Consider the following 13403-nt stretch of genomic DNA (forward strand, 5'->3'; position numbering starts at 1 on the left):
TGTGGGAATAGCAGTATTTCTTGCTAAAATGTTGGTAAAATTTGTTGCTGAAGCTATGCAAGTCTGGAGTTTTCTCTGTGGAAGTTTTAAAGATTAAGTATTTAAAATATTATAAAATTTTATTTTGTGTGTTTTCTGCTTTTTTTCCCCTCCAGGAATTTGTCTATGTCATCTACAAGCTCAAATTTACTAGCATAATATATTCACAATATTCTTTCATGGACTTTCTTTTTTTTAAACAATGGCACCTGAACATCTGTTGCCAATCTTCTTTTTTCCCTTCCTCTCCCCAAAGCCTCCCAGTAAATAGCTGTATATTCTGGTTGCAGGTCCTTCTGGTTGTGCTATGTGTGATGCCACCTCAGCGTGGCCTGATGAGTGGTGCCATGTCTGCACCCAGGATCCAAACCAGCAAAACCCTGGGCTGCTGCAGCGGAGCACATGAACTTAACCACTCAGCCATGGGGCTGGCCCCTTTTATGGACTTTTAATGTCCATGAAAACTGTAGTGATAATGACTTTCTGGGTGCTTTTTTTTTTGGTGAGGAAGATTGTCGCTGAGCTAACATCTGTGCCAGTCTGTCTCTATTTTGTATGTGAGACGCTGCCACAGCATGGCTCGATGAGCAGTGCATAGGTCCATGCCAGGGATCTGAACCCGCGAGCCCCAAAGTGGAGCATGCAAACTAACCACTATGCTGGCCCCTGGGTGCTCTTTGTTATTCATTAACCTCACCACAGCTTTACCAATTTAATACATTTTTCAAAGAACCAATTTTTGGCTTTACTTTTTTTATATGTTTCCTGTTTAACTATGCTCTGCTCTCATATTTATTCCTTCTTTTATCTTCCCTTCGGTTGTGGGTTCCTTTCCGTAACAACTTAAGATGAATGTTTACGGTGTTGGTTGTCTGCCTTCTTTTCTCACATATGCATTTAAGGTAATAAATCTCCATCTAAGAGTAGCTTTAGCTATAGCCCACAAATGTGATATGCGGGATTTCATTAACATTCAGTTAGAAATATTTTCTAATTTCCATTTCTTTGTTTTGACCCTTAGGTAATTAAGAAATATACTGTGTAATTTCTAAAGTTGCGGGGATTTTCTGGTTATCTTTTTGGTGTTGATATGTAGCTTAATTGTACTAGTGTCAGAACATACTACGTATGATTTCAATCCTTTGGAATTTGTTGAGATGTGTCTTAGGACACAGCAGAAGGATCACTGTTGGTCCCCGGTTGCATGTATACTTTAGAAGAATGTGTATTCTGCAGTTCTTGGGGGCGGTGTTCTATACCTGTCAAATAGAGTCAACTCCACTAAGTGCATTGATCAAATCTTTAATATCCTTACTGATTACTTTTGTCTGCTAATTTTATCATTCACTAAGGGAGGATGGAGCACCACATGATGACCATAACCCTTGTGCAGACTGGGGTGAGAACACCCTCAAGTGGCAGTCACTAGACATACTATTCTATGTCCAGCACTGTGGTGACAGGAGAAACAGGAGACAGATGCAATTTCCATGCACTTCCATCAGATATCCTCACAGTGAAGTATTAAGGGCTTAAAGATGCATGTTCTAGCAGCAATAACTAGCACTAGTGGGTGCTTACCACTCCTAGAGGTTGACGGTATCAGGAGCCCCATTTTAGTGACGAGGAAATGCAGGCACAGAGCTCACGGCGTCTGCCCGAAGTTATACAGGTGAAAGAGGGGGGACTGGAACCCGGGCACCTGCTTCAGAGTTTACACTCTCAACCACCATGTTCTGCAAAGCAGGGGTCAAAATTCTATCCATGCTATAAAACATCAGGGAGGCTCTTGCCTGACTGACGTAAAATAAGCAGCGTACAACCTTGTGTGTAAATGAAGACTGTATACTATGCTGTTTAAACCAAAAGAAGCACTGAACAGAAAGTTCCTAATTTAAGGTTTCAATTTAAGCAAAAATAAACAATTACCAAAACCTTCAAAAAGTCTTTTCCATTGACATAATTGTCTCTGGTTATGATGAGGAAAGTGGTCAATGAGTTAACACCATAATTGCTATATTTACAGAAAAAATTTACCTTTAAAATTCATATATATTGTAGATGATAAATCAAATTCACATTGTAAAATATCACCTAAATGAGATTTGACTTAAAAAATGCAAATATACTATATAAAAATGTGCATGGAAGAAAAAAACAGATATTACATCATACAAATGCAAGAAAAAATATGAATTTTGAAAACAAGGTTTTAAAATGGATTTTCCATATACGGCCACTGTAGCTGAAACGATCAGAACCTTGGACAGCACTGAGAGGGCTTTTTCCTCCAAAGGACTGGTTTTGTAAAAGATTTTAAATGTTAAGGTTCTTCCTCAACTTTTCTGCATTTTAAAATTCTGTCTTAATTTTACTGCCTCTCATACAAAAACTGATTCCTTTCTGTGCAGAACTTACTGGTGATGGACTCTATACTTTTAAAAAGTCTTCCGCCTGCAAACACTGGTGTTTTTGTTCTAACATCTTTGTTTATTCACTCAAGGATAACGAAAAATTATTTAAATAACATTTATATCCCAGGCATTTTTATAAGAGCAACATAATCAATGCCTTCAGAAGACAGTGGACATAAGATACATGTATATAAAATATTAGTTTTTGATTTAAAATTTACTAACTGGTAGCCCAGATGACTTCAGTCATTTCTCTAGATCCCATTTTGGAAAATGGACATCTTCCAGTAGTTCCCACAGCCCTGCGGTTGGATTCAGAAGTTACTGAACAAAAAGTGCACCTCAATATTAGCTTCCCAAAACAAAATCCCATGACATAAATTAACATGGACATATATATATATAAAATATGGACAAATTCTAATAGTGTATTACTAAAATTGAGAAACAAATATTTTTCAAATACTAACATCCATTGTTATGGTATTAAAAAAAAATCATTCTGCAAATATTTGGACTCAATGTCAAGCAGAAAAGCCTTTCCCACTATCTTTTAAAATGAAGCTGGCTAAAAAACTGAACTGCTTTGTCAGTCTGCTCTTGAAAGCAATAATATGGTCACAAACCTTGCTGTGACCATTCTTTCTCTTTACAAATTTTGTAAGGCTTGCCTGCCTTTTTTTTCTTCTCAATGACTGACTGAGGTGGTGACTTAATCCTCTGCAGCCTGTAAAACAAGCTTCTCAGAAGCTCCAGGTCCACTGGGAGAGGACAGGGGAGCTGTTGTGCTCAAGAATTAATCTATCCAAGGCATCAAAAGCCGCCACAATGCAGCCATCAGCATGTTTTCACTATGCGAGCCCCACATTTCCTATCTAGGAAACACATAACCATTACCCTATTCTGTATCCTCACAAGGCTCTCTTTTATTTATTGGTGTTTGTTATTACATGGCTTATATCGACATGTTTGTGTGATTCCACTGGTGTGCATACATCCATTGAGAGAGGAAAAAAGAAGTGTCTATTGCAAACTTGTTAAAAGGAAAAAGGGACTCCCACTGATTTTTTTCCTTTGGCCTGGCTTCTTTTTAGAGAATAGGATTTTAACTCTTTGTGTTCCAGAAGAGAATGACTTCTTTGTGCATTTTAAATTTTGCAATGGCTTCTTTACTGATGGAATGTCATAAATGAGAGAAAAAGTGTTATTCATAGATTACCAAAATCCTAGAAGCTGACATTTCTTCAGAGTTATATAGAGTACATTAGGTAGCACATGGGAAAACTTTTATTTCATTCTTAACACGCTTAAGCTGTTTTCACAAAGCAATTGAAGTAAGCTTTACAAAAAACTCAGAAGCACTTTACTTTGCAACAATCAGTATTTCTGTATAACTTCTGGTTGGGTTTTTGCTCTTTTTATTTTGGAAGGTTCAACACGAACTGTGCAAAATCTCTAGAAGTTTTAGTTTACTAACATGGCTGTTCAAGAAAATAGTGTTTCAAAGCATTCACAATATGGCCTCCCACTAGAGTGTCTGTTGATTATATTAACGATCTGGGTGGTTACAAAGATTTTAGTGCTCACTTACTCCAGTTCTATTTCTAATGAGTGAGGGGGGAGAGAGAGAGAGAGACAGAGAGACAGACAGACATAGGTCAAATTAACTCTTGCTGCCCAAAGCTACTTTTGCAACGCCAGTGAAGCCACGGCCAAAACCGAGTGGTGTGCCTTCACAGACTGGTGCTTTCTAAACTGAAGGAGACAGGGATGTAGCTTCCATGCTGTGGCCCTGCAAAGAGGTGACCCTATATTACTCCTTCTCCTTTCACAGAGGCACGAAGGTGGTAAGACGCAGGCTTGGGAAGTCTAGTTCTAGGACGATTTGGAATGAGAAGAGTTAATTGCCCACATGTTCTCTCCATCTCACTCCCTGCTACATTCCAAAGGGACAGGGCTCGGTGACAACATAGCCCAGGACGTAAAATAAAGAGGGAGAGCTCCCTATTCTTCAGCATCTCTCGAATTAATTAACTGGAAATGAGTCTTGTCAATGTTTTGGAAAGGCAGAAGGGGTGAAAAGAAGATCGCTAGAATTAATCACAGTGAGAAACTACTTCAACTGCCTGCCAGAGTTCAGAAAACCCAATGAGAAGAGGCAAATAAAAAGGAACGAAGCTGACTTGCCATCTGAAGGAGCAAATGGAATCCAAGCAAACATCCAAGTCTTTGCCAAATAAGGGATGTGCCCTCAACGAGAAGAATTTATTATCTGCTGCCACAGTAAGTACAATATATTACTTAAACGCACAGTGTATCCATAGGGACAAAGGCAAACCAGACAGTTACGTTTCTAAAGCAAAGAAACAACAGAATACTCACGTACTTTCACTTTTAAGCTTATATGCATTTAACTCTATTATCTAAAAGATTCATGTTTTCCTGAATTTGTACTTAATAAATCTTCAAACACTTGCAATTTCACATACTGCAGAAGATGAAAAATCCATGAAACAGATTCCAAAAATTCAGATATTTGTCTGGAGAGTTATTCACTAAGAAGAAAAAAGAAACAAAATTGCAGATATAACATCTATTTACAAGAATCATCAAAGGAAAAAAAATAGAGAGGATTTTGGTTAATGGTGAGAAATAACTGAGTGAAACCTGAAACAACTCATTCAATATTATACAAGACGTTTTACGTTCTTTTTATTGCAGTCAACATTAAGCTATCTTTAAAGAAAATCTCATTCCTGTCAGAAACGTTCAGACCACATAAAAATTTTGGTATGATTTTATATTTCTCCCCTAGAACAAGACTGAAAGTTTAACTCTTCTTAGAAAATGGTAGCATAATGCCTAAACAAAGAATTATTTGCAATTAAATTTAGAGCTTTCTTTGCCACTTTAGAAGGCAAAATGCTCCCATTCATGTTCTTACGAAAGAACCTTGTCATGTCCAAGATAATGGGGCAGGGGGAATCGCCATCTACAAGGTGAAAGGAATTACAGCTCATGCCAGCACACTCACCAGTGGAGGGGTGTCATTTGTCGATTTCAGAATCAGCTTGTCACCCCTCTTTTCAACTTCAAAACCCATTTTTTTAAGTAGAGATGCGTCTGCCTGCCCCTGCTCCTCCATCTTTGCAATCAAATCTTGGTTTTGACTATTGTCTTCTGTAAGGTTTCGGACGGCGTACACCACCCACTGGGTCAGAACTGGAACCAGAGTGAAGGAATCTGCCAGCAGACTTCCCTGTTTTAGAACTTTCCATGAACATTACTGGAGAGAGAGGAGAGGAGCACAGCAACACTGGAAAGCTAGACTCAACTCACAAGTCTTCTTGAGTGTGTGCTATGACTATGCACCCAAAGCGGGAAATAATTAAAAAGATAAAATACACACACATGCATGCGTACATCCCGTGTGTGTGTGTGTGTGTGTGTGACATTCAGCAACTGGCCAACCGGCACCCAGAGGAACTCAACCAGGATTTGTTAAAAGAATGAAGGAGGAAGCAAAGGCTTAGAGTAGCCACATCTGAGGCTTATGAACACAAGCGTACACATGCGTACGCACACAGTGGATAATTCTGTTACCGAGTCATCAAGGAAAGAATAAGAGTAAGATAAAGGAGGTCACAAAGATGCCAGGCTAGAATCAGACAAGGAAATCATCTTGTGTAAAGTAAGCCGGGTTATAAACAAGAACTGTTTCCTAGGAGCCACCATGGCATTCCCCTCCGTCTGCATTTTATGGTGAAGCGAGACAGACTCTGAAGAACTGGCTCTGTTAATCTGAATGCTCGTGCTCTTGAGAAGGCAGCTCATCCTCACTGCCTTCTTGTGCCCTGACCCTATTTAAAAAAAAATTTTTTTTTAAGATTTTATTTTTCCTTTTTCTCCCCAAAGCCCTCCGGTACACAGTTGTGTATTTTTACTTGTGGGTCCTTCTAGTTGTGGCATGTGGGATGCCACCTCAGCATGGCCTGATGAGTGGTGCCCTGTCTGACCCAGGATTTGAACTGGCAAAACCCTGGACCGCCGAAGCAGAGTGTGCAAACTCAACCACTGGGTCACAGGGCCGGCCCCAGCCCTGGCCCTACTTTTAAATGTTCTGCACAGCGTCCTTCACAGCAGACAGAAGACAACTTATAAAAAAGATAGAATCACGGAGTTATTTACTGAGGTGTTTTATTTAGTACCAAGACCTGTGTAAACCTCACGAAAGCATTAAATTGCTACTATACATCTTTCTATCAAAGGTCATAAAAGCTGCTGTAAGGGTCAGTCTTCAGCGTTGCATCCAGGGACACATAAAAGAAGCCAAGAACAGTGGGCCCAGCACTCTCTATCGGTCCAGAGGGACCAACAAAGTGGAAGAAAACACCTTTTCCAATGCAAAGAGGCCTTCCTGCCCACAATCAGAAGGAAGGGAGCAGGCAAAACAAATCCTTCCCCTGAGTACCAGATGTTTCCCACACAGGCATTTCTGATGCAGGATAGTGGCATCTGTGCCCCCAAAAGGTCTCAAGTCTTTAGCTGAGAGTCAACACTTCTGATCCCAACCAGGTTCCCAGCCAGCGCGAGGCTGGTGCCAGGACATTTCCAGCTCCCTCAACCTGAGGCAGGAAGCCACAGAGAAACGCTTCAACATGCATCAAGCCTGTGGTTCTTTCTTACCGTATTTGGGAAAGAAAGTGAATAAAACTATTTTCCTAGCTCAATAACCTCAAAGGAAAACAGTAAAAAATGAGCCTGTCCACTAAAGTTAGATGACTGAAAGACAGCAAACATGGGCGGTTTTATGTTCAGGACCTGTTTGCTGGGGTTGCAAAAGGCTGCTCCGTTGTCCCTCCAGTACACTCCCAGCTGGTCTGAAATCCTGACAAGGCCTTCCTGGCTCCCCCCAGCAGGCCAGGGTCCCTGTGCTTCCCCAGTCATGGACTTAACTCCGCTCTGGCCCTGGCTGCCCGCTGGCATGCCTCCCTCAGCTCCTCCAGCACAGGGACCGAGACTCAGAAAAGGACACGCAAACGTTCATCAAGTGAATGACCCGGCGGTCTTTGGAGGTTTATCATCAAAACCACTGGTGGTATAAATGACTAACCTTTCCCAGATGGCACAGAATAGGCACTGCTGTTGCCCAGCTAACGGTGATTCTATAACTAGTCTAGGACTTGGGTGAGGAAAAAATGTTCTCATTTTGCCATTTATCTGCCTTCCTTTCATGATAAAGCCCAGGTCCTTTATAAGGCTGTATTTCTTTTCTAGAGACAGAATCTATATAAATATTCAAATGAATAAAACCTAAATTTGAATTTCTCCCTCTTTTCCACAAGCACTGAACCCCCACTTTGTGCTAGTATAGAGAATAAAAATAATGATCCCAGGTTGAGGAAAATTTGCAACATGTTAGTGAATTTTGGATGAAAATTTCATTCCGGATGAAAAATTAGTTGCAGAAAATGATTTTCTGACAACGAGTCATTTTCTGCAACTAATTTTTCATTCGGAATGACATCATCATTACACGAACTCACTTCCTCACTTTTTCTAAGAAAAGGGGGAGGCAGTGATCATGAGAACTGACTGGAGGAGCAAACATTTGAGGAGTAAATTTAGGCAAGAAAATGTATAAGACTGTAGAATTTTAGTTCATGTGTATAACTCCCTAATGCTAAAGGACAGAAGCAAAATGTGTCTTCTTTCTGAAGCTTCCTGGTTATTCACTTCAATATGACTGAAAGTAGGAAAAGAGAAATTCTCATAAATGCATTGAGAGCTCCTGAAAATTGGACAGTTGGCTGGCTCGGTAATCAAGGAATCTGATGCCAGCCTTGTCACTGCCAGCTGCACGTGCAGAATGCCTCTGGAGGAAAGAACCATCATCCAGAGCTTCACATTATCAAACTGTCTCGGTTACAGGGCAAACGAGATTCTGCCAAATGGTCCCCACAGACCTCTCTTGCCAAGTGCCATTTGCATCTGAGGCTCCAGCAACATCATAACGCTGGGTGTCATCTCTGTCTTTCCAGATGTGAGACCCTGACGTGGGACACGCCCCACCCTCACCTGCCCCTTCCCTTCTCATAGGGCATACTTATTCGTCAAGACAGCTAAACTCTACCTCCTCCTGGAAGCCTTCCTGCACTGTGCTAGCTAGCCCTTGTCACCTGCTTAAGTTAGGCACACCTGCTGTGTTTCCAAAGCATTCTCTTTTTCTAATAGTTCTCATCACATGGCACTGTACTCATCTGTTTACGTGTCTGTGAGCTTCTCAAGGGCAGGAACTATGCCTAATTCATCTCTACATCCCCAGCACGAGTCTAGTTCCTGACACAAAGTGGATTATCGATATGTGTCTGCTGACATTATTTATATTTATGTCTTCCCTAACACCCTGTGAACTCCTCATAAGCAAGTCTGATGTCTTATTCACCCCTCTGTCCTCTGCTTCAAGCATGGTGCTGGGAAATGTTTGCTGGATGTCTGAAGAAGTCAACGCTATCTCCCAGGCACTCTGTGGGTGGGGCCGTGGTGGCACTGCAGTGACCCACACAGGCTGTGCTCTTCCTTTTTGTTCTTGGTGTGGTTTCCTGACTCAGGGCTTTGCAGGGTTGAGAGATTAGATGAAAGTAAACCAATATAAATGCAACCTAGGCAAGGAAGCTGGACTGTGTAAATAAGAGGTCCATGACAACAAAACACCAGGAGAAATCCCACGTGGATGGATGAAAGGGCGGATTGTAATCATGTTCATCTAGGGGAGGCAACTATCACATTCTGTGAAAATACTGTTACGGTATTTTAATAGCGTCTCACCCTTAAAGTGTTTGGTTGCTAATTTCTGTAGAAAAACTTACATGATCCCCATTGTATATATAGGAAAAGAGGACCACAGAAGAGAACGAGATTAATGACAACTCCCCTGAGGAGCAGACCCACATGTGCCCAAGCACCTCACCCAGGCACAGGCATTTTTCCCAGCTGGGCCAGCATGACTTCAGGAACAAAATGTGATAGTCAAGAATTTCACAAGGAGTAGATTCTTGGCATAGCCACCAAATGGACAGCCTGATAGAAGCACTGAAGTCCAATGCAGAAAAAGCATTTTTGTCTTCTTCCAAAATTGGTATTCTAAGGGCAAAAAGACGGGTAAATGGAGAGAGTGGCAGGGGCTGGGAGAAGCACGGCCACACCACCACATTGGAATCAACTCCTTTTCAGTATCTTGAAAAGCAGAAATAACAAATGAACAAACCTATCCTTTTCAGTTAAAGGTTTACTTCACATTTTCTATGTTGTAAGCGAACTTAACCTTACTTCCTCTTTGGGAGGATGTCATCAAGTGAGAATGCCACGTTCCGCCGTACACTTTTCTCAGGGAGACATGAAAGGTTCGCTCTGCACCTCCACCCTAAGTGAGCACCAACATTTTGGGGTTTACACTGTCTATACTACTACACAAAGGCCCTCTAATTTATTCCTATTTCTAGGGAGAATATTTTAGTACTACTGTCTAAGGTCTCTAGACAATAACAATAATAATAATAATTATTATTAATAATCATTTAAAAACCAAATTTTAATAGCTGTTCCTTTCATAAAATTTGAGTTGAACAGAGAAACACGGAGATGCAGCCCTTAGGAACTGTGTCTAATGCACAGGCCTGGCTCATGAATATGCACGACTCTCCTTGTTAGCGCGCACCGTGAAAGGCTGAGAGCCCTGGGTAGCCTGTGCAGACCTAGACAGCCTTAAGTGTCACAAGAAAGATTAAAGCGAGTCCCAGTTAATATTCACACTGCCCTCTTGTTCCCTCTCTAAAGAGACAGAAAGAAAGAAAGAGTGGGGGAGAAAATTAAACATCTTCTAAAGTCTCTAATCCCACCAACACTTCAAGTGCTTCATTGTATGCTCAGCTTTAGAAAGAGAGCTTCTAAAGTTTCCATAGCTACTACAAATAGAAAGCGTGAGCCTGTTTGTTACAAAACTGCCTTGAAAGAACCCTGCAACCGGCACTAGAGTGAGGACTCGCCGGGGCCAGCTCCTCAACAGAGCGCTCTGGTGTCTTGAAACAGGCCACAAAGACGACAGCGGCAATAAGCACCTTGAAGCTGCCCTGCGTGGGAAGGAGAAAGTGAGAAGCTGCTCCTGGCCCCCAAGTGCCTGTGCCACAGCAGCTGTGCGCTGGGATTCAAAGACATCGGCCCGACGTTGCACCCCACGTGGCCTTGTACAAGCTAGGTGACGAGATGCTAGCAGGGCAGAAAAATGCAGGCTGGGAGATGACACGATACAGAAAAGAAGCTCCCGACTAGGATATTACTAAGCAGCAGATACGTGCCAAATGCACTTTCAAAGTCAAATGAGCTGAAACATTAAAATTGAAACTATCCGGTGAGAAAGAGTCCATCTAACTCAGAAAGGCAATATTCTTTCGGTTATCAGAATTAGCGATACTGAAAGAGCTGCAGACGACTAGAGCACAGGCAGGCCCTGTGGTGATAGGGACTGTGCTCTGGTCGTTGCTCTAGCTCTGTGTCTAGAAGACTGCTGAGAACAGGGGGTGGCAAATTACGGTTCGTGTTTTTATATAGCCATGATTTAAAAAGTTTTTATATTTTTAAAGAAGAATAGTGATTTGTGACACATGAAAATTATGTGAAATTCAAATTTCAGAATCCATAATAAAGTATTACTGGCACACAGCCATGCCCATTCATTTATGTATTGTCTAAAATTGCTTTCATGCTGCAAAGGCTGAGCGGGGTAGCTGCGACAGCAACAGTACTACTGCAAAGCCAAAACTCTTTACTAAGTTTAAATCTTTACAGAAAAGGTCTGCTGACCTCTGGCCCAGAACATGGAGGGCATCAATAAATATTTGTCAAATGAATAAACGAGCTTTTAAAAGTACTGGCACTGAAAAACATACATTATTTAAATTAAAACAATTTAAGCATGTTAAAAAACTTTACTGACTTTTCAGGATATATACGTGTGTATATATATACTTATATGTAACATCTATGTAACGTTTTACGTATTATATATGGCCATTGATGTACAATGCTGTATACTTAATATCATATACAATATGTATATAACTAATATAGGTACTATGTAACGTTTCATGTATTATATATGGCCATTGATGTACAATGCTGTATACTTAATATCATATACAATATGTATGTAACTAATATAGGTACTATGTAACGTTTTACGTATTATATATGGCCATTGATGTACAATGCTGTATACTTAATATCATATACAATATGTATGTAACTAATATAGGTACTATGTAACGTTTTACGTATTATATATGGCCATTGATGTACAATGCTGTATACTTAATATCATATACAATATGTATATAACTAATATAGGTACTATATATAGTACCTATATTTAATTTTTGCTTCCAGGACATATTTTTAAAAATTATTTTTAGACAATGAACCCATTCATGGCAAAGGATTTATGCACTGCCTAGCTTCCCCAAGTATACTATTAGTATGGCCCAGAGCTACGTTAGAAACCTTTTATGAAGTCAGTTTAAGAATGAAAGTTCAATATAGGCAGCCTATTTCATCAGGCTTTCACAAGCTATGTAACTATCTGCCATGTTATAACAAGGTTTTCCTAAAAATGAGGATGCTTAATAAATAACTTCCATATCTAAACTAGTATTTTCTCAGACTATGGTAAATTTGCAGAATTTTTCAGAGTGCAAAGAAGTAGGTCAGTTTTAAAATTGTTCTGAAAATGCTTTACATTGCTAAAAAACAATACTTCTAAATCTGCCAATCTCTGTCAGCAAAGAAGAAGAAAGCCCTGGACGTGGCACTCTGTCTGCAGTGAGCACATATGCCGGGGGGCGCTCCTGACCCCATCTTCAGGAGTCCTGACCAACCCCGGCCCTGCTCTTGAAATACCCACTTTCTGAGGGGAAAAAAAAAGGGCATTTCCCTAACTGCTGCCCAGGGACCCCTGGGCTTCGCTGAGGCTTCTGCTGCTTGAGGAGGAGGAACTTGTCCAAACCACAGAGGACGTCAGAGTGCAGATGGGGAGGGAGGAAGAGCTCACAACTTGGAGGGGATCTGGAGGGCAAGAAAGCGCCGAGCTGCAGGCAGAGGAGGGATGGGAACTTACCTACGAAAAGGAGAGGGGAGGTGGTCAGACAAGAGAGGTCCTCGTGGAAGAATGGTCCTGAAAAATACCATCACTGTTCCTTTACAAACTGCCACACGTTCTTCCCGCATAGGTTAACTCCATCTCCAAATGTCAAGAGATACGTTATTGCTTTCATTGTAAAGTTCATTTTACTTCTGCCTTCATCTATAACAATCATCTTTTGCTCTCGACTCTCATTTGCATCATTCAAGTTAAACTACATACCTCTCATTCAGAAAATCAGAGTGAAGTCCTTACTGTGCAGAGTCTACATAGGGTCTCCCTGCAGGATGCTGGAAACCAGAGTGTGCTCAATAACCACGACAAACCACCCATTTTGGCTCCTTCTTCCTTCAAACTGTTGGTCTATCTGGTATCTAATTTCCCTTTGCATTTTTGTACTTTAATGTGAGAGAACATCTGTGGCTCAAATGTTTCAGTGTCGTGCTGATAGATACTGTTCTGGGTTTTATACTATGTGTTATCTTAACAGCATTTACAAATAAAAGTATGTGTACCCTGTAATTTCCTAATTAACGGCTAATTGCTAATAATGAAAGTGGTAAAAAAAAAAAAACCAACAGAAGAGGGGGGAGGAACAAATAATTGCCAGATTTGTAAATTACAGATCACAATCTGAAGAATATAAAATACTTGTATTTACTATGTGCTACAAGAAGGAGCAAAGAGTTTCAGTCTTTATTGAGGGAAAAAGTCATCTCAGAAACACCACTGCTTTGAAAGCTGAGGCTGCTTCTCTG

At 40.7% G+C, this 13403-nt stretch overlaps 1 protein-coding gene across 2 annotated transcripts in view; it reads right to left on the minus strand.

Moving 5' to 3' along the window:
• Nucleotides 1–3717: 3717 nt before the first annotated feature.
• Nucleotides 3718–13403, minus strand: part of ATXN10 (ataxin 10) — a 190076-nt gene continuing 180390 nt past the window's right edge. The window contains exons 13-15 of one of the 2 annotated variants that reach the window (XR_011502527.1): nucleotides 12622–12678; nucleotides 5488–5739; nucleotides 4682–5008 (exon numbers count right to left, since the gene is read on the minus strand). Coding sequence is in view for 1 of the 2 variants with exons in the window: in XM_044777897.2 (XP_044633832.2) it covers nucleotides 5006–5008; nucleotides 5488–5675 (191 nt within the window). In the remaining variant the exon portion in view is untranslated. Of the gene's footprint in view, nucleotides 5009–5487; nucleotides 5740–12621; nucleotides 12679–13403 lie in introns of both variants that reach the window. The other variant, XM_044777897.2, reaches the window with a different exon arrangement.

Source organism: Equus asinus, chromosome 4, assembly GCF_041296235.1.
Source record: "Equus asinus isolate D_3611 breed Donkey chromosome 4, EquAss-T2T_v2, whole genome shotgun sequence".
NCBI lineage: Eukaryota > Metazoa > Chordata > Mammalia > Perissodactyla > Equidae > Equus > Equus asinus.